Below are 25,814 nucleotides of genomic sequence, written 5' to 3' on the forward strand. Positions count from 1 at the left end.
GCTATGTGGAAAGACCCTATCTAAACCAAGACAACCAACCAAAAATGTAAGTTTAATGACTAATGTTTTGGAGAAAGTGAGCTTTGAAAGAAAATGACACTTGTAGGACTAAGGTCAGGTGGATCTCTGTGAGTTCCTGGCCATCCAGGGAGAATAGTGAGACCTAGTCTCAAAAGAGAGGGGGGTCAGGGATGAGAATTTGTTTGTTTCTTTATTTTTTTGTTTTTTGAGACAGGGTTTCTTTATGTAGCCTTGGCGGCTCTGGACTCGCTTTGTAGACCAGGCTGGCCTCGAAATCACAGCGATCTGCCTGCCTCTGCCTCCCAAGTGCTGGGATTAAAGATGTGCGCACTACGCCTGGCTAATCTGTTGGTTTTAAGTCCTGAGTTACTTAACAGTGTGTTGTAGAAAATATGACTTTCCTTATGTTGTATGGGCTTATTTATGGATTCTTAATTCTGTCTTGAAATACATATATGACTCCTTATTGCTGTAATCATAATGTCTAAATTAAAGCATCCTTTCAGTTGAAGTTGAGGATAATTAAGAGCCTTCCAACTCTCTGTTCAAAGTACCTTGAATTTTTATGTGACTTTCAGGTTTAGTTGGTATATTTCCTGCAGAATTGCAAATTGACTCTGGGTGTCATCTTGAGCTGTGTTTCATCTTTAGCTCATAATCAAGCTTTGCAGGACTATTTTAAAGCAAATGAATTGAGATTTGTCTAGGAGTGATATATGAGATTCATTTTTGTAGAAAATAAGGTAATAGGTAAATTGCCGTTCTAATAAAACTAAGACTTCCAGTCCATGAATCTGGGATGTCAGTTCTATTTTGTTTAGTTATGTATTTTCAAAATATAAACCTTGTACTACAATTTTATTAAGAGTTTGTGTGTATACATGCACTGCACTTTTGTGTATTTAATGGGAGGAAGGTCAAAGGACAACTTTCTGGAGTTATTTCTTTCCTTCCAACATGTAGGTTCCAGGATTAAACTGGGTCATTAGACTTGGCTTGTCAGCAGGCACCATCTCAGCTCCCCTACCTACCTCCACATTTATCTCTGGGTATTTTATAGAAGATGGTGTTATCTATACAGTCAATAGCTTCCTAGTTTTTCCTTCCTCCTTCCTGGTTGTTGTTTGAGACAGGATTTCTTTCTCTGTGTAACCAGCCTGTCCTGGAACTAGTTCTATAGACCAGACCTTCTAAGTGATGGGATCAAAGGTCTGTGCCACCAGCATCCAATTTACTTTCCAGATTCCCCCGGCCCCTCTTCTCTTCTCTTTTTGTCCTGACACAGGGTCTCTCTGTGTAGCCTTGACGGTCCTGGACTTGGTTTGTGGACCAAGCTGGCCTCAAACTCACAGCGATCCCACTGCCTCTGCCTCCTGAGTGCTGGGACTAAAGGTGTGCACCACCGTGGCCCGGCCTGACTTTCCAGGTTTTCTAATCCGAGTGATTTTCATTTTTCTCCCTTCTTTCTTTCATATTTTATTTTATGTATCTGCCAAAAGAGGGCCTTAGAGGGTATAGGTGGTTGTGAGCCACCACATGGTTGCTGGGAATTGAACTCAGGACCTCTGAAATAGCAGACCTCTGAGCCATCTCTCCAGCCCCTGTTTTTCATTTCTTACTCTTAAATGGTGAGAATGGAACATTCTTTTCTTGATCCTGATCTTGTTAAATGCAATACCATGTTGATAGCTGTGGGGTTTCACAGGGCCCCTTTTTCATCTGAATTCCCTCTGTCTTGTAGGTTTTTGCTTTGTGTTTGTCTCTTTCCCTCTTTCCCCCCTCCCCTTTTGCTTTTTGGTATTTGAGAAAAGTCTCAACTATATTGCACAGACTGGCCTCTAACCCCTAAAGGAGCCATCTTTACTCAGCATACTGCGGTCTGAGGACTGCAGTTCTTTCTAGTTTGAGTTGTGTGGTTATTAAGCAAGGGTTTTGTCAAAGACCTTTTTGCTATTTGGTAGGATTATTATGTGGTTTTGTCTTTTATTCTCTTGGTAGTAATATTTTGGATGTTAGCCCCTGTATTTTACTATTAAATGTTAAGAATGTCACATGCTATTTTTCAGCATGCTGTAGAATTGAGGGATTTTATGTTGTATTTGTCTAGTTGTACGGTTGACTCCATTGAATTGATAAGTGCTCTCCTAAGTTTTGTGAGTATTGCTGTCTATTACATTGTAAAGAAACAAGGTCTTGCTTTGTCAACTGTGCTAGTCTTAAACTCCTGGGTTTAAGAACTATTTCTGCTTGAGCTTCCTTACTTCTGAGATTCATTTCCTAATGCCACTAATAAAACATTTTCATTCAGTAGTTGAATAACCTAGGACTCAAAATCTTGGTGGTAAATGGCAGATACAAGGGTTGATATATACAGCCGGAGCCAAGCCATATGTTCCAGAATATGCTATGAGATGATCAGATTGGTATCTTTTGGCATTCTGGGAAATGGCAAGCACATATTTCATTTTTCTTCTTCTTGTAGGAGTGTTTCTCAGGAGCTATCAGAGACCATCCTCACCATGGTAGCCAATTGCAGTAATGTAATGAATAAAGCCAGACAGCCACCACCCGGAGTTATGCCAAAAGGCCGCCCTCCTAGTGCTAGCAGCTTAGATGCAATTTCTCCTGTTCAGGTAATGAAATGCTACGCTTCTCATCTTTATTTGTTCATAGATTCAGAATAGGCCAAACTTCTGCATCTTCAATAACAGCCTGATCTTACTATACTTTAGGTACCTGCATGTTTGTGATTTTAAAGGCGGTCCTTCCATAGGCATAATAACTGAGAATAGACTTTAATAATCGAATAGAATATGACTGAGAGGAAAGATATAAAACCACTTATTTAGGTCAAATGAAGGGGGCTTCTGTTTAAAATTACAATTAGACTCTTGAGAAAATAAGCACTGTCTTTGAATCTGATGTGTCTTGTTTGTAGCTTCACGGGCCAAGCAACAGTACTAGAGCATAACAGCTTGCTATAACTGGGCTCTTCAGGTCTCAACTGAACTGCTCTTTTAAAAACAAGGTACATTTAAGTTACTCCCTGACATCGCCGGCCCCATTCTCTTTTGGAAAAACATTTGACTTCAGTGTGAGATGCACTGAAATGGCAGGTTGGGGTTGACGCAAGGAGAGGCACTTAGAGACTCTTCAGTGTCCACTTTATAAGACATTTGCTTGTCATTTCCCATACTCATGAAGGTGAGGGGCTGTACCAGATTTTTTTTTTTTTTGTTTGTTTGTTTTGTGTTTTTTTTTTTGTTTTTTTTGTTTTTTTGAGACAGGGTTTCTCTGTGTTGCTTTGGCTGTCCTGGACTCGCTTTGTAGACCAGGCTGGCCTCGAACTCACAGCAATCCACCTGCCTCTGCCTCCCGAGTGCTGGGATTAAAGACATGTGCCACCGGCTGTACCAGATTTTTTTTTTTTTAAATCTCTGCAAATAGCACATTTGGTTTTTGCCATTTCTTTTAAAAATCACAGATGATCTTTTTGAATGCTAAAAGTTATAAAACCTGATGTGTTTCAAATGAAGGACAAATTTTAATACTTTACTGTGTTGTAAGTAAAAACAGGTTAAAATTATTTCTGATTTAATACTGTAATATTTGCCCCATGATATTATTAAAAGTTCAGAAAAGAGGGAGGGCAGTTATCCTGTAAGTTTCGTAGTTTCCTGTGGCTCTGGTACATTATGGCAGGGCTTATTTCTTTAAACTTATTTCTTATATAGTATGAAAAATGACTAGCAGACTTGATACTGTTTAAATATGAAGATGTGGGGGCTGGAGAGATGGCTCAGAGGTTAAGAGCACCATCTGTTCTTCTAAGGTCCCGAGTTCAATTCCCAGCAACTACATGTTGGCTTACAACCACCAGTAATGAAAGCTGCTGCCTTCTTGTGGTGGGCAGGCATACATGTGGGCAGAATACTGTATAAATAATAAACAAATCTTTAAAAAGAAAATATGAAGATGTGTTTTACTGTGACTAACTATACCATATTTGCCTTTCTTCAAAACATGTGTGATGTATTGTTACATTTTTCTTTAGATTGACTCTCTTGCTGGAATGGCGTCTCTTAGTATAGGTGGCTCAACTGCCCCTCACACCCAGAGTATGCAGGGGTTTCCTCCAAATTTGGGTTCTGCGTTCAGTACCCCCCAGTCACCAGCAAAAGCATTCCCGCCACTTTCAACCCCAAATCAAACAACCGCATTCAGTGGTATTGGAGGACTTTCATCACAGCTTCCAGGTAAGGGGAAGTTGGGTACAGTTAGGATTATTTTTGTAAATTGTATTGTGCCTAGTCAGTGTGTGCTAAACACTTTGGAGTGACTGGTAAAAGAATGGTACTTACAGCAAAATGTGAAAGCTATGTGTGCTAACACCCAAGTTGGGGAGAGTGAAACATCTTGTTTAATGTGGTTCCTTTTAATGGAAATAAGCGATTAGGATTTTATTATAGAAAAGTCAGTTGAGTTAGTACAAGAAGGATTCTGTTTTACCAAACAACAATATGGCTAGCATGTTGGTCACTTAATTATTGTTGCATTTTATGTTATTTTTTGGTGCTGTGATTAAATAATGGGCCTGTCACAGGCTAACTGTGTAAATTTAGCCTTATGAGTGAATCATTAAGATAGAAAAGACTGTGTACACTAAATTCAAGCTTTTATTCTATTTGACTTGTACTATAGCTACATAGAAAATATTGGTATATCTTTAAAACCTTTTTAATTTCTTCTCAATATTGTTGATTTGTAATTTTACAGTGAAGTAAAGTTTATATTTTTCTCCTTATACAACTGTTGTGCAGTCTAAAGCCCAAGGAATGAAATATGATAAAGTGACCTAAGTATTTATTATTGCTGTCTTGCTCTAGACCTGATGAATGATTTATTTAACTGAAACTACTGGGCTTACTTATTAAAGCCTTCCTCACACAGATGTAACTATTAGGCTTTGTGGTTTTGTTGTTGTTTACTTGTTAGTTTGGGGGTTAAAGTTGAGAAGAATAGAGAAATCCTGACTCATGAGGGCTGTGAAATGATTACTTGAAATTCTTTTTTTTTTTTTTTTGTTCGTTTGTTTTTTATTTTTTGAGACAGGGTTTCTTTGTGTAGCCTTGGCTGTCCTGGACTCCCTTTGTAGACCAGGTTGGCCTCGAACTCACAGCAATCCGCCTGCCTCTGCCTCCTGAGTGCTGGGATTAAAGGCGTGAGTCACCATGCCCAGCGAAATTCTTTAATTTTAATCATGGTAATCTTGAGTAAGTTGGTATATTCTTTGAGAACATACACTTTAAAATTACGAATTTAATACTATAAATGATGAAGCCAGTGAAATGGCTCTTGACCCCAAGAGCCTGGAGTTGTAAGTTTGATCCTCTGAACCCATGTATGTAAAGGAGAAAAACAATTCCAAATTTGTCCTCTCACCTTCACACTGGTTTCATGGCACACATGTCCTTATATTATATATCATGTGCCCACAATAAGTTAATTTCCTTTGAAGTGGAGATGTACTGACTAAACCTCTGGCTGCCTTCATTCTCTCTAGTAGGTGGTCTTGGCACAGGAAGCCTGACCGGTATAGGAACTGGGGCCCTTGGACTTCCTGCAGTGAACAACGACCCTTTTGTACAGAGGAAACTGGGCACCTCTGGACTCAACCAGCCTACATTCCAGCAGAGTAAGATGAAACCTTGTAAGTGGTAGTGTTGTCTGTGATTGTGAAGTGTGACTGATAGCCTTTTTTCGTGTTGGCCTTAGAATTAGATAGACACACTCAGGGAGGAAGAAGTAGGTGGATTGCTGTTTGAGTCCAGCAGGATTTATAAAGCGAGTCCAGGATAGCCGAGGCTACACAGAGAAACCCTGTCTCAAAAAAACAGAACAGACAAACAAAAAACAAAAAAATACGTATAGACAGACACATTGACTTTATGTTGATAATAGAGCCATTATGGGATGGTGCATATCCTTAGACTTGTGGGAACAAACAAGTTTCAATTAATTAAACTAGAGCTATCACTTCACCTGTACTCTGGATCGCCAAAACAAAATGTTTTAAGAGGTGTCTTCAGGGTGTTATCATGAAAGAAACAATAGATATGGGAAAGGAAAAAACAAATTGAAGTTTTTCCACTTTCTCATAAAAATTTTACATGTCACATAATGATGTGGCTTTCAAGAAGTCAGGACCCCAGACGTGGTGACACATGCCTTTAATTTGAGGAAGGAGAATGTCTTGAGTATAAGGCCAGCCCAACTGATCTATATAGTGAGTTCCAGGCCATCTAGAGCTGTCAGGGCAGGAAGTCAGGGGCAGGATGAATGGAGAAACAGTGAAGAAAATTCAGATTCCTGATTCAGATTAGTTAAGTTTTTGAAGAAAAATGCATATTAGCTTCCTGGCTCATGTTATTTTATTTTCTCATAAATATCATTGTGTAATAGAGATGATCAAATTTAAGGCCCCCTTTTAAGGGTAATAGTGCCCAAAAGAAGAACCATTCTTACACATCTTTCAGCATAGTTGATTGACGCATTTCTGTCTTATTACTGGGAGTAAATACTGATGATAGAACTCACAGAGCCAGTATAGTTGTGTACACACGTAATCCCTGCACCGGAGAGGCAGAAGCAAGGTCTAGCCAAAAACCAAACCAAACCAACTAAGCAAACAAACAAAAAACAAACGGTAGTTAATAGCAGCAGTTGTCTTCAGAAGTTCTGGGCTCTCAGCCACCCACGTGGCAGCTTACAGCTGTCTAACTCTAGGGATCGAACACTGTCTTCTGGTCTCCAAGGGCACTGAACGCATACATGGTTCATAGACATACTTGCAGGCAAAACACCCACACATAATAAAATGCTTTATTGAAGTGGGCGGGGATGCAGGACAGGTATTTTGGTGCGAGCCATTAATTGAAGCAGAGGCAGATGCAAGGATCTTGGGAGTTCAAGGCCAGTCAGAGATACATATTGAAGTCCAGGCAGCCAGGGATGCATAGTTGAGAACCTGTGTAATAAGAATAACAATCCTAGTAGTAGAAGAGACCCCGTCTCCCAATTACAATGACAATTATTATATAATTATAATAACTAATACCCAACTTATTTGAAAAATCTTAGCATGAAAGGTTTGTCCGAATGTTAATGTTTTGTAGCATGCTTTGTCTTTATGTGTGTTCATGTTTTGTGTTAACTCAGTATTTATTACAAAGCAGGAAAGACTTGGTAACCATGAGTCATGAGTGGAGGTGTTAATGGTAAATGTATTAGGAGTTGTAACCTACTGAATTTCTTACTGCAGTATGACTTACAAAGCACTGTAGTAGAACTAAGTAAAGCAATTTATTAGAAGTCTTTATCTGCCTGGCACCATCATTTGATACTTGAACCTTTGCTTTCTTTTTAAACACCCTCCAACCCACATTAGAAATATATCAGTCTAGCTTTCTGGGGTCATTGAAGAAAGACTTAAATACGCATACTGATAGCTTTTTCCTCCCAACAGCCGACTTGTCTCAGGTGTGGCCAGAGGCAAACCAGCACTTTAGTAAAGAGATAGATGATGAAGCAAACAGCTATTTCCAGCGAATATATAATCACCCACCACATCCAACCATGTCTGTTGACGAGGTGAGTATCCAGGATTTCTAATTACTTACGGTTTCAGAAACTCCAAATAAAGGCTCTTTCAAGGTTATTAGAAAATTTCTTAAAGCATTGGTAGTATTTCTATGTATTGTTGAGATCTTAATGTCTGTTTTAAGCTCTGGGTTGTTTTTTGTTGTTTCTGTTGTTTTTTTTCTTTCTTAGCAAGTCTGCTATTCGAGTATTCAAAGAGGATTCTTGGTAAAGTTTCTTGTATTACGTGTTGTGTTTATCTTGCTTTTCTAGGTATTAGAAATGCTACAGAGATTTAAAGACTCAACTATAAAAAGGGAACGAGAAGTATTTAACTGTATGCTGAGGAACTTATTTGAAGAATATCGTTTTTTCCCCCAGTACCCTGATAAAGAATTACATATAACAGCCTGCCTGTTTGGTGGGATAATTGAAAAAGGACTGGTCACTTACATGGCATTGGGTCTGGCCCTGCGATATGTTCTTGAAGCCTTACGAAAGCCTTTTGGATCCAAAATGTATTATTTTGGTATTGCTGCACTAGATAGATTTAAAAATAGGTAAGTAAATAGACTGAACTACTAAAACTTCCATTCTCAGCCTTCTTAATTCTGGATATACCACACACAATGCAACAGTTCCACATTAAATGTTACTAGTCTATTGTCTGGATGAAGTAAAGTCCCTTTTTTTGTTGTTTTGGTTTGGTTTTGGTTTTTCGAGACAAGGTTTCTTTGTGGAACTCACAGCCATCTGCCTGCCTTAAAATGTCATCTTTTAAAAGCAGAAGGGATGGTTTTATTTTATAGTAATTAGTTTAAATCACCTTTAAAATTTTGATTGGCTCTCTTATTTTGGCCTGGAAACCACAGTTCTATAGTTCTCCCTCACAGTCACAAGTGCTGGGATTACAGGCCTGTGTGACCATACCCGGGTAATGCTTTATTTTCTGATACAGAGCGATGTTTATGTCCTCGCCTGTCAGTTCATCACCCCACCCCCAACTCCAGCAATTTTAGTGTTTATCCCTTTGTTTTTGAATGTTTTCATTTTGAGACATAGCCAGGTAAGCCTTGAACTTGTGTTCCTATTGTTAATTTCTGAGGTTGTATGCATGCACTATTCTTGGGTGGTGATCTTTCTTTGGCATTCTCAAAGTAACAGTGGAGAAATGATTTTCACATAGTAATGTCTGAAACTTTTTTTCCCCTGTACTTAACTTGAAATGATTAACTCTTTTTTGGGGGGGGTGTGCAGATTGAAGGACTATCCCCAGTATTGTCAGCACTTGGCTTCGATTAGTCACTTTATGCAGTTTCCACATCATCTACAGGAGGTAAGTGCTCTCATCTGTAACACCTTTGATTAGTTTGGAGATTTGTGAGAAATGTTGCTTAGACGAAGGTTTTTAGTTTAATTTTGTTGCATGGTAGTCGAGACAGCTATGTGGAGTGGCTTCTCTCCTTGCATGTTAACATATGTTCTTGGGACTCAGCTGCAGTTCTCTGGGCTTCCTGGGCAAGTGTTCTTTCCTCATGGCTCCATAACTTCCCTTTTGTGTTTTGTTTTATTTGAAACATGGTCTTGCTATGTACTTCTGGCTGCTAGGAGTTTACTAGGTATCCCTGGCTATCTCAAAATTCAGTTCCCCCACTTCTGCCTCTAAGTGCTGCAATTAAAGGCACAATGCCACGATGCCAAGACTAAGGTCTCAACCTATGTATTGTTTATTGCTCATGATTAGGCTCAATAATAGACCAGATTTAAAAATTCATGGTATACAACTGTTTTGAGCTGTGGTTTTCTTGGTTGAACTAAGAGGCATTTACTTGTTCTTGTAGCTGGTGATGCTTTTGAAATTAGATCACTCAGTGATCCATATATATATATATATATATATATATATATATATATATATATATATATATATATATGCAAGACAGGCCTGCTTCTAAAACAAATGGAATTCAAAATTGCTCTACAGTGGGGTATGGTAGCATGCACATTTAATCTAGCCATTTAAGAGGCTGGGGTGTGTGGATGCCAGATCAAGGCCAGCTTGGTGTGTACAGTGAGTTCTGGTCTATGTACTGAATTCTAGTTTAGCCAAGGCTATATAGTCTGACCCTGTTTGAAGAAAAACAAACAACCTCCCAAAACAAAACTACACAAAGTTAGTTTACATATTAAGTCTTTTAAATTACTCAGCAAAGAAACAGCAATTAAAATATATTTACAGCAGTGAAGAAACTGCTGGGTGTCAGTCTCTAAAAAAAATGGACCTAGGAAATAATGCAGATCATTTTTTGTACTCTTAAAATTTGAGAACCTCTTTTAGTGGTTGATTTTGAAATGGTAGGCATTATTTATGCCTCTGGCTTGCATTTGATCATTTTGAAAATTGTTCAAATCTTTATTACAATTGTAATTTTTAAAATTTTCATACTGTAGATTATAAGCCTATTATAAGGAACAAGAATGATCAGATTTAAAATCTTAACTTCCCTATAATAAGACACCAATGGACTAATGTGGGAAAAGGGAACTACCCCCCTGCCCCCAAGATGAGGAGCTCCAGGCAGGTAGGCAGAGCAGGTGTGTGTGTGTGTGTGTGTGTGTGTTAATAGAAACCTTGAATTTGAGAAGATGCAAGGGTACTATATAGGAAGATGATAATTATATTTTAATTAAAAGTTAAATTAAAACTAAACTTTCTTTTTAAAGAAAAAGCTCCTGCCTTCCTGCTGGTGATTCTAGGGACCAAATAAAGTCCTGTAAGACAAGTACCTTTTAATAAAACAAGGTGCCACTGTCTTAAACTGAGAGATTCTCATGATTGTCTTCTCTGACTTCTGGGGTTAAAGCTGTGCACCCCGGCACCTGGCGTTAAGCAAACAGTAAGCCACTCTAGCCCGAAAATGACCTTTAAAATTTTAAGCGGCAAATTGTTGTTAGCAGGCAAATCTCCCGCTCTTCCCCCCCCCCCCCCCCCCCCGTGTGTGTGTGTGTGTGTGTGTGTGTGTGTGTGTGTGTTTCTCCTCCTCCCCCCCCTCCCCCCCAGGCAAGGTCTCTCTCTTGACAAGGGTTCTCTGTGTTATCCCTGACTGTCCTGGGCTCACTTTGTTAACCAGGCTGACCCTTGAGCTCAACAGCATTCCGTCTGCCTCTGTCTCCTGAGTGCTGGCATTAAAAGTATGTGCCACCACACCCAGCAAGAAGATCTCTTGAGTTAAATCAGCTAGGGCTACATAGTGAGAGGTTGCTTAAAAGAAAACACACACAGACACACAATGCCACAGTGTTTTAGTTATTAAGATGTTCTCTCTATCATCTATCTACCCCGCCTATAAAACGACCCAAACTTCTCCAGTTAAAATATAGAATATACTCTCCCTATAAGGCTACCCCTCTTCCAACCCACACCCTGTGCAGCAGGCATGTGTCTATTTGCAAGCAGGGCACAGACAGCCATGCACTTTATTAAATGCTGGCGTACAGCCAATGCCAGCCTATACTGCCTCTTTAAGGTGCACTCCATACTCAACCCTAGTTGAATGGGCAGGTTCTGGTGCAGAGCCAATCTACACTCACGTTCTCCTTGAGGTACAGGAAGATGTGTGCAGCTTGCTCTTCCTCCCTGCTTCATATTCCCTGCGCAGAGTAGGGAATTGGCCGCAGCAAACCCCCATTATATGCACCGGACATATGGAGCAAGGAGAAACAAGCTGCATGTAAGCAGCCAGCATATAAGATGACCCCCAACTTTGGCACGAATTTTGATGGGGGGAGGGAGAGAGTGTGTGTATGTGTGTGTGTGGTGGTTTTAGTTATGCAGTTAATGATTTGAGGCAACATTAGGAGAATCCCATGCCAATCCTTAATTTACTGAGATCTGAAAATGAAAAAGCCTATTATGTTGTTGGCTATGCCTGAATTGGCTTGAAGTTATAGTACTCATCTGTTTCGTAGTAGGAGCCTTACTGAGATGCATTACTCACTATATGTTTATGCTGGAGTTCAATAAAAAGTAGCTTGACATAAGTTTTGAATTTTTGTTTTTTGCTTTTTTTTATTTTTCTGTGTAACAGCCTTGGCTGTCCTGGACTTACTTTGTAGACCATGCTGTCCTTGAACTCAAAAGCTGTCCACCTGCCCCCGCATCTCTGAGTGTTGGGAATAAAGGCATGCGCCACCATGGCTGGCTTGGATCTTTTTTTTTTAAGACAGGGTTTCTCTATGTAGGTAGCCTTGGCTGTCCTGGGGGTTTAAGGAATTTTATTTAGAGATACTTGAGACTGCTTTTTAAAGTTGTTTTGCTAGGCTATTTGAAAAACAAACAAATTTATCTTTATAGGAGATCATGGTATCCACTTACGTATTTGTGCAGGTATAGGGCAAGGATTAAAGGAAACAGACCAAAAGAAAACTGAAGTTTTTTTGTTTTTTGTTTTTTTGGATATATAAGGCAAAAGTTTTCATTTCTGTTAAGAAGCCTCAATATGTTTTCCTCTGTACCCATATAGTACATTGAGTACGGACAACAGTCTCGAGATCCTCCTGTGAAAATGCAGGGCTCTATCACGACCCCTGGAAGTATTGCACTGGCCCAGGCCCAGGCTCAGGCCCAGGTTCCAGCAAAAGCTCCTCTTGCAGGTCAGGTTAACACAATGGTAACCACCTCAACAACCACAACTGTTGCTAAAACAGTTACAGTCACCAAGCCAACGGGAGTCAGCTTTAAGAAAGATGTGCCAGTAAGTAGGTCTTTTTGTTTTCCCAGGATCTGATGGTTTAATATGTAGTAGAGAATTGGCATGCTATTTTATTGTAAACATAAAAATTAAATCAGCATTTCCCCCTATATTTCCCAGAGACCACCATGTAATAATAATTCACTAATGGCTCTATCTTAGCAATGTAGTTATACCATTTGTATTTTTCATGCTAATGGAATCTCTATAATTTCTAAAAAGGTTTATTGCCTTTTATTTATCTTGTGTATATGTGTGCCATGATGTATATGTGGAGGTCAGAGATCTTAGAGTCAGTTCTCTTCTGGCATGTGGGTCCCAGGGACTCGGGGACTCAGGCTTGGGCTTGGAAAAGTACTTTTATCTTCTGAGCTGTCTTGCCAGCACTTCTATTTTCTGGGATTTTCCAATGAAAACACCTCAAGTTATTTTAACTTAATGCATTTTATTACTTCTAGCCTTCTATAAATACAACAAATATCGATACATTGCTTGTGGCCACAGATCAAACTGAGAGGATTGTGGAACCCCCAGAAAACATTCAAGAAAAAATTGCTTTTATTTTCAACAATCTCTCACAGTCAAATATGACACAGAAGGTAAGATGATATAATAACTTATGAAGTGGCCTCTCCTTTTCCCTGTTGGATGGAGGGATTGTTTTTTGTTTTGCTTTTTAAAACCCCTACTTTGTAGATTAGGCTGGCCTCAGAATTCACAGCAGCCCACCGGCCTCTGTCTCCTGAGCTCTGGAATTAAAGGCATGCGCCACCACGACTAGCCTTTTCTGCTATTTAATGGTTAAGAGGTCCTATCTAAAAACAAAAGCAAACTCCGTTTCAAAGGTATGGATTTAGCTGAGAATGGTGATGCATGCCTGTTTTAAAGAAAATATTATTTTTGTAGGAATTAAACAGTATATATTGTTTCACAGTGAGTTATATCATTTTTGGAATAATGTCATGCTCTCCTAATAAGGGGAGTTTTTTGTTTTTGCTTTTTGTTCTTTTCCTCCTCCCTCCCTCCTTTTTTTCTTTTTTGAGACAAGTTCTCATTAAGTAGCCCTGGCCAGCCTGGAGTTAAGGTTATGTTAACCAGAATGGTCCCTAAATTCTTTCTGCCTCCCAGGTGCTAGGATTAAAGGTATGTATCATCATGCCCAACTTTGATAGAAGAAGATTTTGTTTTATCTTCTTCCAGAAACTATTTTAAGTGCTTATTAGACCAAGTGTTGTATGGTAGAACGTTAGAAAGCACAAGAACTGGTGCTTGCCTTCTAAGAGTAAATACTAAGCTAGTACTTTGAAATGACAGAGGGTTTTAGGCTGAGCATCACGACACATGGTGAGATAGAGGCAGGAGGATTTCTGTGAGTTTGAGGCCAGCTTGGTCTACATTGTGAGTTCAAGCCACCTAAGGCTACATAGACCCTGCCTTTAAAAAAAAATTAATGTGTGACTTTAATATATGCTGGGCCTCTTGATTTAAGCTTGTTACACTATCATTTGGGAGGCTGAGGGCTAAAAGTGAAGAGTTCGAGAGAAGTTATCCTTAGCTATTGCAGAAGGAAGCTCTCCCTTTAAGAAATAAATACGTGCTGGGCGGTGGTGGCGCACCCCTAATCTCAGCACTTGGGAGATAGGCAGGCGGATCACTGTGAGTTTGAGGCAACCCTGGTCTACAAAGTGAGTCCAGGACAGCCAAGGCTACATAAGGAAACCCTGTCTTGAAAAAAACAAACACAAAAAATATATAAAACATTTCTCATCCCAGCACTTGGGAGGTAGAGGCCGGGGACCATTGTGTTCAAGGCCAGCCTCTTCTACAAAGCAAGTCTGGGACAGTCAAGGCTATACAGAGAAACCCTGTCTTGGATAAAAACCTAAATAAGTAAATACAATCTCTTAAAGTCTGAGGATTATTTGTTGTAAAAGTGTCATTGGGCAAGATCAAGCCTAATAATTTATAATAACATGTTACAGTTTCATAAGAAGCCAGATGCTGTGTGTTTTGAGTCATAGAACCTAAACCTCTGTTTATCTGTTTATTTATACTAACTCTCTGCTGCCTGTGTCATGTTGCCTGGGTAGGTTGAAGAGCTTAAAGAAACTGTGAAGGAAGAATTTATGCCTTGGGTTTCCCAGTATCTAGTTATGAAGAGAGTCAGTATTGAGCCAAACTTTCACAGCCTGTATTCAAACTTTCTTGACACATTGAAGAATCCTGAATTTAACAAGATGGTTCTGAATGAAACCTACAGAAACATTAAAGTAAGAGCCCTTATATCTCCTTTAGTGATTGATTTAAGTTGATCTTAGGTAGAACTTGAGATCATTTGATTTTGTTTTTTCTGTGTGTTGTCTATGTTAGATATCCATGGAAAGTAGCATAGATATTGTTTCAATGTTTACTGTATTCTATAAACTTAATTTTAGATTACATTTGTGTGATTATGCACAATCATGCACATTTGTATGCTTGGAGGATGGCTTTCAGGAAGGAGATGGTTATCAGAGTAGTGTCTGACACTTTCACTTGGTGAGTCATCTAGCTGGCCCACGAATTTAATCTTTCAGGCATAACCCTACATATTGCTTAAGTTTAGTCCTCTTTAAAAATTTTTAAAAATGCTTTGCATGCATGCCTTCAGAATTTTACTTTCTGTTACATGTAACAATATTTGTTTTTTTGTGGCATACCATCCTGTTTTTGTCTCGTGTGTGTGTGTGTGTGTGTGTGTGTGTGTGTGTGTGTGTGTGTTTTCACTTCTCCCTCACCTCTTTGGACATAGGTGCAGCATGTTTTCAGTTCTCTGTCTTGGTATTTAAGAAATAGTCTTACAGAAAGCCGCTCAGGTAATTTGGTATTATATATCTGCAGTCGTTTTTACTCTAGGATTCTTTGTAGTAATAAGGTCAAACTCGTATTATACTATTTTATTTCTAAGCTACCATGTATTTTTTAGTATGTAACTTTTTCAAGAAATAGTGTAAACCAGATAGAGCTGAGACCATCATTGCTGAGTAACTTGCGCCTGGGTTAAGAGCCAGCACTATACTTAAAGCTGTGGATGGGAACTGTCCCCGCTCGTGGTTACGCTGTAGTGCCATAAGAACTCCTGGCTCCTGGATGCACGGCTGACGTGGCCGTTCTGCTGTTGCTTTATGGAGTTAAGGAACATGCCTATGCTCAACTTTGTTACCTCACAGCAAGGACTATTGCCATCTTTGTAAGTTCACACGGACTCTGAGGCAAATTTTAATAATAGCTATTCATTTGTTTATTCCGCCTTGTGAGGACTCCACTCCAATGCAGTGTCTTGCACATGGTAGATAAGTATTCCATGTAGTGAGCTCCTTAAAACATTTTTTTCAAATGTAATGCCAACAGTTTGCTAATGAACACAGTAAGCCAATACCAATACGATGTATGGGGTAGATCTGCTTTGAGTATATTCTCATAATTAATAGCTTACTTTTAGAAAGGACAATGGAATTCTCAAATATGAATTTGAGAATTTCTTTCATAGCTTATTCTTTTACATTTATAAATTCTATACTATTGTAGGTGCTGTTGACCTCTGATAAAGCTGCAGCCAATTTTTCAGATCGTTCTTTGCTGAAGAACTTGGGGCATTGGTTAGGAATGATCACATTAGCGAAAAATAAACCCATCTTACACACGGTGAGTTATTTATTTACTTATGTATTTATTTATTCATTTATTTTCGAGACAGGGGTTCTCTGTGTTGCCTTGGCTGTCTTGGCTTTGTAGACCAGGCTGGCTTCGAACTCACAGTGATCCATCTGCCTGTCTCCCAAGTGCTGGGATTACAGGCATGTGCCACCATGCCCTGCTGACACATGGTGAATGTTTTATTTGCCACTGAGCTTTTTCAAAACTGACCATATTTGAATTCTTAATTCTGTGCCCATAATCTCAGGCTCTTTCAGGATACAGAAAGCCAGTAGAATGTGCTTGTGCCCACTTCTTTGTCAGGCAGGGGTCAGACAATGTATTGATTGTATTTGGGAGATGGGCTTAGTGAGTGAGATTTGTTTGTTTGTTTCCTCTGAGAGCTTCTGGGACAGATTCTCAGCTTTTCAAAATTTTTGTTTTGTTTTAAAATTCTAGGATTTGGATGTGAAGTCCTTGCTGCTAGAGGCTTACGTTAAAGGGCAACAAGAGTTGCTTTATGTTGTGCCCTTTGTTGCCAAAGTTCTAGAGTCCAGCATTCGTAGTCTGGTAAGTGTTACTCATAATGAATTTGTACAAGATTGATGAAACAATTCCCAAGTCAAAGCTTTTTCTTTATGTAAGTTCTCCGTAGTTGATTTTAGATAGTTGTAAAGTTAGATGAAATTTTAAGACTGGATTTATCAGCTTTGGTATTTTTCTGGAATGTCTTGTATTTAAGAAGAATCAGGATTTTGTCATGGTCATGTAGATTTAAGTGTTTAGGTGTTGAAATGATGCAAAATAAAGAGTTGATTCAGAGCTAGTTTAATATCACAGCTTTTCTTTAGGTTTTTAGACCACCAAACCCTTGGACAATGGCAATTATGAATGTATTGGCTGAGCTCCACCAGGAGCATGACCTGAAGGTAAATTAGTGGCTTCGTTCTTGGGGAATTCTGTTCTTTAAAATGATTGAACTTTCTTCGGGCGTGGTGGCGCACGCCTGTAATCCCAGCACTCGGGAGGCAGAGGCAGGCGGATCGCTGTGAGTTCGAGGCCAGCCTGGTCTACAAAGTGAGTCCAGGACAGCCAAGGCTACACAGAGAGACCTTGTCTCGAAAAAGATGGAACTTTGCATTAAATAGTGGGCAGGGGCAGGGAGCATTGCATCATTTGATTAAGCGTTGGATATATTATTAACAAAGCTCAAATTTTCTATTCTAATCAAATACTGGATTATGCAGTTAAACCTGAAGTTTGAGATTGAGGTGCTCTGTAAGAACCTTGCATTAGACATCAATGAGCTCAAACCCGGAAACCTCCTGAAAGATAAAGATCGTCTGAAGAACTTAGACGAACAGCTCTCTGCTCCAAAGAAAGACGTCAAGCAGCCAGAAGAGCTTCCTGCCATCACAACAACAAGTAAATGCAGAAGTTCACTAGTTAACCATATGGGCACAATTCAACATAAGTGAACTATTTACTATCCCATGTTGTTTAAGATTTTGTTTACTTTTTGGTGAGCCTTCTAATTATCAAGTGAGAGTAACATAATCTTTAGCAAACATGAGTCCATCAGTTGTTCTTGAATCATAATCTGGCTAGTTTGTCTCTTACATTGTTTGAAGTATCAGAAGTGCTTGAATGATACCATAGTCTGTACTATTTATTAAAATTCAGAGCTTGCCAGACCAGGCATACCTACCAGGACGTTCAGGGCTGGGTTAGGTGCAGACCTCTAATCCTAGCACTTGAGAAGCTAAAGCTAGGGGGATTGTGAGCTTGAGACCAACTTAAGCTACATAATGAGTTGGAACCAGCCTGAGACCCTGTCTAAAAACCAGTCAACTACTCGCTGGGGGAGTTGGCCTTCAGGGTTGGACGCAGTTGGGTAAGAGTGCGGGATTGATAGCATATGCCAACGAGCACCGTAAACCTTTTTTCTGCCCTTGTTTTGGCACTTGACCAATTGCAAGTGAAAGTGGTAACAGGCTAGGTTGAAGGTAGCCAGATATTTAGAGCCTGGGCCGGGCCAATGTGGGTTCTCCCTGAGAATGCTTCTGTGCTGTGGAACACTGCCGCTGACAGACATATACTTGTTTCCTATTTATATGATAGGAGAATTTCTTTTTTAGAATTAGAAAGATGTGACCTCTGCTGCCCCTTCTCAAGAACTGAAACCCAGTTAGTTTAAGTAGATATAAGCTCATCTTAATATCCATCTAATTTTTGTATACAGTCAACAAATGTGCTCTTCCCTCTTTACATCTAGCAACTTCTACAACACCAGCTACCAGTACCACGTGCACAGCCACAGTTCCACCACAGCCACAGTACAGTTACCACGACATCAATGTCTATTCTCTTGCAGGCCTGGCACCACACATTACTCTAAATCCTACAGTAAGTAAAAACGGATTCTTTCTTTCTTTTTTAAAAGATTGATTGTCCGTATTTTTGCCAGCATGTATGTATGTGCACTACATGCATATCAGGTACCCAGGATGGTCATGAGAGGGAAGCAGATCTCCTAGAGTTATGGTTACAGATGGTTGTGAGTGAGACCCGTATTGGGTCATGGAATCTTGATCCTCTGCAAGAGCAGCAAGTGCTTAACCTCCAGGCCATCTTCCAGCACCAATTTTTAAAGTTCTAGTTTGTGACAAAGAGAACTGGTTACTTTCCTGTTCACCATATTTCCCTTGGGTTTTTTGTTTCGTTTGTTTTTGGTTTTGTTTTTTTTTAAAGAAATAGGGGCTCTATAATGCATATAGCACAAGAAGTAGGACAATATAGTTTAAGTGATTAGGGTTCCTAATTGTTCATCTTACCCTACTCCACAGTGATTTTATTTATGTCAGCAATGAAAATCACAATTGGATAATCCATACACAGGTTAAAAGATTCTTCTTAATGTATACTGTAGTATTTTTCTTTTGTTTTCATTATTATGCCACTCTGGCTTGATAGTAAATCATTTCTTTGGTCAGACTGCAGTTTGTATATAGAATTTCTAAGTCAAAGTTTTTAACATTTATTTTTATTTTGTATGTATGAGTGTTTTGCCTATATGTATGATGTAGGCCACATGTGTGCCTGAAGAGGTCAGAAGGGGGGGTACTAGAGCCCTGGGAATGGGGTTGTGGACTATTGTGACGCCGTCATGTGAGTGACCAGAAACAGTTCCCAGGGACTCTGCAAGAGCAGCAAGAGCTCTTCAGCGATGAGTAGTCTTCTCTCACCCCTTAGAAATTTCTGACGGTTAATTTTTAACTTAGAAAGCCATGTGTCTATAAGCAAGTAATGAGTGAGCAGTGCCTGTTAAAATTGAAGGGGATTATAATCACGACATAACAAGGATCACAGGTTGTATTGACTTTTTCCCCTTGTTTGTGTTTCCTGAGGCTTTGTTAGTTATATATGAACTCTGTAGTGTCTGTGTCATTGAAGCGATAGTGACCCTCCCTCTGTAGGTTGTCTTATTTAAATAAGCTGATGACATGATTTGTGCCTCTTTCTCCTTCCAGATCCCTTTGTTTCAGGCTCACCCACAGTTGAAACAGTGTGTACGGCAAGCAATTGAACGGGCTGTCCAGGAGCTAGTCCATCCTGTGGTAGACCGGTCGATTAAGATTGCCATGACTACGTGTGAACAGATAGTCAGGAAGGATTTTGCCCTGGACTCTGAGGAATCCCGAATGCGAATAGCAGCTCATCACATGATGCGGAACTTGACAGCTGGAATGGCTATGATTACTTGCAGGGAACCTTTACTGATGAGCATATCTACCAACCTGAAAAACAGTTTTGCCTCAGCCCTTCGTGTAAGTTGATTATTTTGTGTACTATAATACTCATTACTCATTTGCTGGTGCCACTGAATACTACTACTTTTATTTTATTTATTTATTTATTTATTTTGGTTTTTCGAGACACAATTTCTCAGTGATGGCATCAGCTTTCCTAGACTCTCTTTGTAGACTAGGCTGGCCTTGAACTCACAGAGATCCTATTTATTTATTTATTTATTTTGGTTTTTCAAGATACAGTTTCTCAGTGATGGCATCAGCTTTCCTAGACTCTCTTTGTAGACTAGGCTGGCCTTGAACTCACAGAGATCCACCTGCCTCTGCCTCCCAAGTGTTGGGATTAAAACCACGCGCCACGATGCCCGGCTAATATTGCTACTCTTAATCTCTACCCCACCTCCTTTATGTCTTCCACTTTCCCTCTTGGTGGGATCTATAGCTCCCCCTCTTTTGGTGTTTAGGCAAACTCTATAGCACTGAAGAACACTTCCAGCCCCTGGTATCGATAGATTCTGAGTTGGTGTTAAGACGGAGCATCACATTTGATTATTCTGTACATAGGTTGTGCTTAGGGCTGTTTAGCAGACATTTAATACCTAACTATTCACCCCACCCTACCTCACCCCCGTTGGCTTTCTCTGTGAGCCAAGGTTTCTCTGTGTAGTAGCCATGGCTGTCCTGGAATTCAGGCTGGCATCAAAGTCAGAGCGATCCACCTGCCTCTGCCTCCATGCCTAGCTCCAAGTATTTTCTTAAGGGAAGATTTTAAGTTTGGAGTCAGGGTCTCACGTATAGATGAATTTAGATTCTCCTGAGTGGAATAGATCATAGTAAAATGATTAAAAGTTACTTGGTATATAGAGTCATTGTGCCTTGTCTTTTCAAGTCACTTTCTGAGCTCAGGTATCAGATTTAGGTTTACCACAATCTGATGAAATATTTAAAAGTATTTTTGTCTTATAGGTGAATGAATTATGCATATTTTGTAGGTAATGGCTGGTACATGAGTAGAACCAGAACTTGGAATGATCTGCTTGGTGGTGTACTCTATTTCCTACTTATGTTTTAAACTTACTTTTTTCTTTTATTTGTGTTCTCAATAGACTGCATCCCAACAACAAAGGGAGATGATGGACCAGGCCGCAGCTCAGTTAGCTCAGGATAATTGTGAATTGGCTTGTTGTTTTATTCAGAAAACTGCAGTGGAGAAAGCAGGCCCTGAGATGGACAAGAGATTGGCAACTGTAAGTGTTAGCATTCATCTTTAAAGTCGTGGTTTCTTTGAATTTGAAGAAGTATCTCATAACAAGAACCTCAGTGACTTTTTTTATTTGTAGGAATTTGAGCTGAGAAAACATGCTCGGCAGGAAGGTCGCAGATACTGTGATCCTGTTGTATTAACATATCAAGCGGAACGGATGCCAGAGCAAATCAGGCTGAAAGTGAGAATTGGGGCTCTTTTTCTCCATAATTCACCTTGGCTTTCTATGTGTTACTGTTGCATAAATGTCTCCTCAGGACTAATGGAGTGTGTTTATGTACTGCTTCTGAAGAAAGTATCTCTAGTAGCATTTCATTTTAAAATCTGGAGGGCTGGAGAGATGGGTCTGCAGTTAAGAGCACACTGGCTGCTCTTCCAAAGGTCAATCACACGGTGGCTTACAACCATCTATAATGAGATCTGGTGCCCTCTTCTGGTGGTCAGGCACACACGCAGGCAGGATGTTGTATACATAATAAATAAAATAAAATCTTAAAAAAAAAAGTTGCTGCAAGGCGTGGTGGTGTACGCCTTTAAAAATAAAATAAAACAACAAAATCTCCTGGAGCAAGTATTCTTCTTGTCCACAGTTGTTCGGTTTTGGTATAAAAAGAATTCTGTACTTCTTAGTTCTTGTTTCACGACTTGGATTTTCACATTCTCTGGTGTATACTTTTTAAAATTAATCCTAACAAGATCGTGACGCTCTAATAGTATTTACCAGCATCAAATCAAGCATCAAAGGAGAATTGTGTGTCATAGACTCATTTCAAGCATTTCCCTGTAGTTATTGTTGAGACAGGGTGTCCATGTATAGTCTAGACTGTTACTCTCAAACTTGAAACCATCTGGTCTCTGCTTCCCGTGTGATTGGATTACAGATGTGCCAACACATGGGCTCTGGTGAAAAAAATTACTAATGACTTTTAAGTGACAGTGACTCTTCACAGGAAAGTGCAAAATCCGTTGCGCATGGTCTGTTTGACATGCATGATGGCACTTTTTACTTCCAAAAAATAACCTTCAGCCTGGCACAGTAGCATATGCCTTTAATCTCACCAGAGGAAGGAGAACCTCTGAGTTTGAGGCCATCCTGGTCTATATAGTCTAGTACTACATAGAGAGTCCCTGTCCCAATCCCTCTACCCCAAAGTAAAAAACAAAGTTCTTTTGATTGTGAAGTGAATTCTGTCAAAGAAAGCTTTCTTCTTCTAAGGTTGGCGGTGTGGACCCAAAGCAGCTAGCCGTCTACGAAGAGTTCGCACGGAATGTGCCTGGCTTCTTACCTACAAATGACCTAAGCCAGCCCACGGGGTTTTTAGCTCAGCCCATGAAGGTAAGTACTTCACTTGGACTAACTTAAGTGTTTGTGTTATGAACTGTGGTTTAATAATACATTGCTTTCTGCTTGGGAGTTTGTTGTTGGGCATAGGGGAATGGAAGCCATTGAGCACGGCATGTAAGCATTGTATTATGTCCTAGCATTAGCTTAACTTTACTATTTAGCTCAGAGTAACTTAACTCTTGACTTCCCATTTATTTCTTTGCTTGTTTGTTTCTTTAATTTATACTTAATTTTACCTGGAGAATTTCTAAGACTGTCTAAGACATTTAACAGAAGTTGAAAATTCAAGGAAAATATTTTATTTTTCCATAAACCACTTGAGAAGCTGTTGTTGGTCTGCTGCCCTCTTTGCTGCTTCTGTTAGTTTTCTGTTAGAAAGAAAATTGTGCTAAGTGCCTTTATTGAATATGTGTGGTTTTTCTAAGGCTACCCAGCAGAGAGGAAACTTATGTTCAGTTCTAGCTTGATTCTCCCAATCCTACAACCAAAGTGTACTGTTTTAGCATTATGGTTTTGCATCTGTTTTTGGTGGACAGCCATGAGTAATTGTAGTGTTTTGAGGAGTTCTGAGGCTTCCCTGACCAACAACCTGTAGGGAGTTATCCATTCGGGTTTTTTATTACTGGGGTAGCATTATCCGCCAATGCTCAGCACTTGCCAACCAATCTGAGTATTTCCCCTCCCCAGCCCTCCTCTAAATGTTTTGTGTGTATATGTGGGTTTTAATTTTAATTTTTTTTTTGTTTTGTTTTGTTTTGTTTTTGTTTTTTTTTTTCAAGACAGGGTTTCTCTGTGTAGTCTTGGCTGTCCTAGACTCGCTTTGTAGTCCAGGCTGGCCTCGAACTCACAGCGATCCGCCTGCCTCTGCCTCCCGAGTGCTGGAATTAAAGGCGTGCGCCACCACGCCCGGCGGTAATTTTAATTTTTTTTTAAATTTTGAGCCTGGGCTCAATTTGAACTCTGCATGTAGCTAAGGGCGACCTTACCCTTCTGATCTTCTGCCTCTACATCCGTAGTGCTACACCACCACACTTGGTTTATAAGGTACTGAGGATTGAATCCAGGGCCTTGTGTTCATGTTTTTGTTTTGTTTCGAAACAGGTATTCTCTGTGTAGTCTTAGCTGCCCTGGACTCGCTTTGTAGACCAGGGTGGCCTTGAACTCACAGTGATCCACCTGCCCCTGCCTCCCGAGTGCTAGGATTAAAGTGTGCTTGTGTTTTTTAAATTAGTAGTTACAAAGTAGTGCTCTTGCGTGGCCACTCACCCCCAGCCCCACAGACTGATTAGCACTATTTATGCAGCTCTGGTTGTCCTGGAACTCAGAAAGATCTGCTTGCCTCTGCCTCCAAATGCTTGGAATTAAAGGTGTTTGCCACTATGCCCAACCAAAGTAGTGAGTTAAAGTTCTCTGCATTCTTTTAGTTAAATGCCTCACCTCAAATTTTTTTTGCAGGGGTGGGGGTAGGTTCAGTAACATTTTCCAGGCTAGCCTTGAGCTTGCATTCATCATTTCTTTACATGTACTTGATATTTCAGGCATGTATTGCAATGCTCAAGTGGCTTATAGTTTCAATGATATATTTATAGCCATAAACTACAAACGTTAAAATCAAGAAATTAAATGTTAGCATCTTCATCCAATTCTTTAGATCTCAAGATGTTGGAGTAACATGTAGTAATAAGACCTATTTTAGAATCACACATTTCATGTAGCTGTCCTTTCAGATAGCCCTTTGAATTTCCCCATTTATTGTGCTGGGAGTCACACCAGGGCCTTTGATATAGTAACTACACACTCAGCTGTTGAGCAACAGCCCAGAGTATCCATATGATTGTGTTTGTGTACATTGGTGAAGTATGTGTGCATATGTGGTAGATAGAGGACTGTGTTGGTCCTCATCTTTGACCTTGTTTGAGACCCAGTCTCTCTGTTTTCCTCTCTGTATCCCAGGCTAGCTGTTCTGTAAGCTTCCACAAATATTCTTTCATCTGTCTCACTGTTAGAACAATGAGGATTGCAAATATATGCTACCATACTCATGTTTAATAAGTTTTAGAGATTTGAACTCAGGTCTTCATGTTTGCAGGGCAAGGTCTTGACCCACTGAGCTATCTTTTTAAGCCAATAGTGTTTTTGATAGAAAAGTACATAGTCAAATGTCAGTGCACACTTTTAATCCTAGTACTCAGGAGGTAGAGACAGGTAGATCTCTGAGTTAGATACTAGTCTGGTCTACAGAGTGAGTTCCAGAACATCCAGGGCTACACAGAGAAACTCTGTCTCTAAAGACAAAATAAAGTACGGCGGAGAAGTGGGCAGCACAGAAACGATGTTGTCCAGCCATGCTTTAACATTTGTTGTAAGTACTGTATTGCTTATAACTTAGACCATTTTTAAGTTTCAGAAGGCGTCCTGGATGGCACACGTGCTGTGCTCAGTCTTTTGCATTGTTGATACAATGATCTCTGGTCATTTAATTGTGTTGGTGCTAGCCAGGCCTCTTAAACAGCTCTGTCCTGGACTTCCATTACCACCATCTAATAATGCTGTGCTCAGGAAGGGGGTACAGAAGAGTGCTTGCATATTTGAACAAAGAAAATAAGCTGTAGAAATATGCCAAGGACTGAGTTCTATTGGTGAATTATTGCCAGCAAATAACCTTAAAAATGTTTTCTTATCTCTGGTTATTTCTTTTTCTATAACAGCAAGCTTGGGCAACAGATGATGTAGCTCAGATTTATGATAAGTGTATTACAGAGCTGGAGCAGCACCTCCATGCCATCCCACCAGCTTTGGCCATGAACCCTCAGGCACAGGCTCTACGGAGTCTCCTGGAGGTTGTAGTGCTGTCTCGGAATTCTCGGGATGCCATAGCTGCTCTTGGACTACTGCAGAAGGTTGGTTCTGAAGTTACTGCTTGTAGGAGGAACTGGGTTTATAGACTTTGAGCTGTATGTGAGTCTATATACTTAGAAATGGGGGTTTTTGTTTGTTTGTTTGCTTGTTTTGCTTTGTTTTTCGAGACAGGGTTTCTCTGTGTAGCCTTGGCTGTCCTGGACTTCTTCGTAGACCAGGTTGGCCTCAAACTCACAGCAATCCATGTGCCTCTGCCTCCTGAGTGCTGGGCTTAAAGGCCTGCACACCACTGCCTGGCTTTAGAATTAAGTTTTAAAAATAAATACAAATCAAGTTTTGTTTTTCTTCTGTAGAATGTAGTTGCAATAGTTAGAAGTAGTAAAGGTGGGTAGGACATCCTTTCTGTATGGTAGTATTTTCTTGAAAAGAAGATAAATGGAAAAACTGTAAGA

At 39.8% G+C, this 25,814-nt stretch overlaps 1 protein-coding gene across 7 annotated transcripts in view; it reads left to right on the forward strand.

The window, feature by feature from the left end:
- CNOT1 (CCR4-NOT transcription complex subunit 1) overlaps window positions 1-25,814 on the forward strand; it is a 77,025-nt gene that overhangs the window by 33,490 nt on the left and 17,721 nt on the right. For 3 of the 7 annotated variants that reach the window (XM_084755840.1, XM_084755834.1, XM_084755838.1), the window contains 19 exons: window positions 2,504-2,654; window positions 4,076-4,277; window positions 5,585-5,731; window positions 7,547-7,671; window positions 7,933-8,219; window positions 8,917-8,995; window positions 12,183-12,413; window positions 12,869-13,009; window positions 14,501-14,680; window positions 15,978-16,094; window positions 16,545-16,655; window positions 16,937-17,014; window positions 17,333-17,510; window positions 18,361-18,491; window positions 19,616-19,912; window positions 21,001-21,141; window positions 21,235-21,339; window positions 22,375-22,494; window positions 25,212-25,403. In XM_084755840.1, the coding sequence (XP_084611966.1) occupies window positions 2,504-2,654; window positions 4,076-4,277; window positions 5,585-5,731; window positions 7,547-7,671; window positions 7,933-8,219; window positions 8,917-8,995; window positions 12,183-12,413; window positions 12,869-13,009; window positions 14,501-14,680; window positions 15,978-16,094; window positions 16,545-16,655; window positions 16,937-17,014; window positions 17,333-17,510; window positions 18,361-18,491; window positions 19,616-19,912; window positions 21,001-21,141; window positions 21,235-21,339; window positions 22,375-22,494; window positions 25,212-25,403 (3,013 nt within the window). The remainder of the gene's footprint in view (window positions 1-2,503; window positions 2,655-4,075; window positions 4,278-5,584; window positions 5,732-7,546; window positions 7,672-7,932; window positions 8,220-8,916; window positions 8,996-12,182; window positions 12,414-12,868; window positions 13,010-14,500; window positions 14,681-15,977; window positions 16,095-16,544; window positions 16,656-16,936; window positions 17,015-17,332; window positions 17,511-18,360; window positions 18,492-19,615; window positions 19,913-21,000; window positions 21,142-21,234; window positions 21,340-22,374; window positions 22,495-25,211; window positions 25,404-25,814) is intronic. The other 4 variants (XM_084755836.1, XM_084755839.1, XM_084755837.1 and 1 more) reach the window with 3 other exon arrangements.

Source organism: Acomys minous (assembly GCF_964271855.1).
Source record: "Acomys minous genome assembly, chromosome: 14".
NCBI classification, from domain to species: domain Eukaryota; kingdom Metazoa; phylum Chordata; class Mammalia; order Rodentia; family Muridae; genus Acomys; species Acomys minous.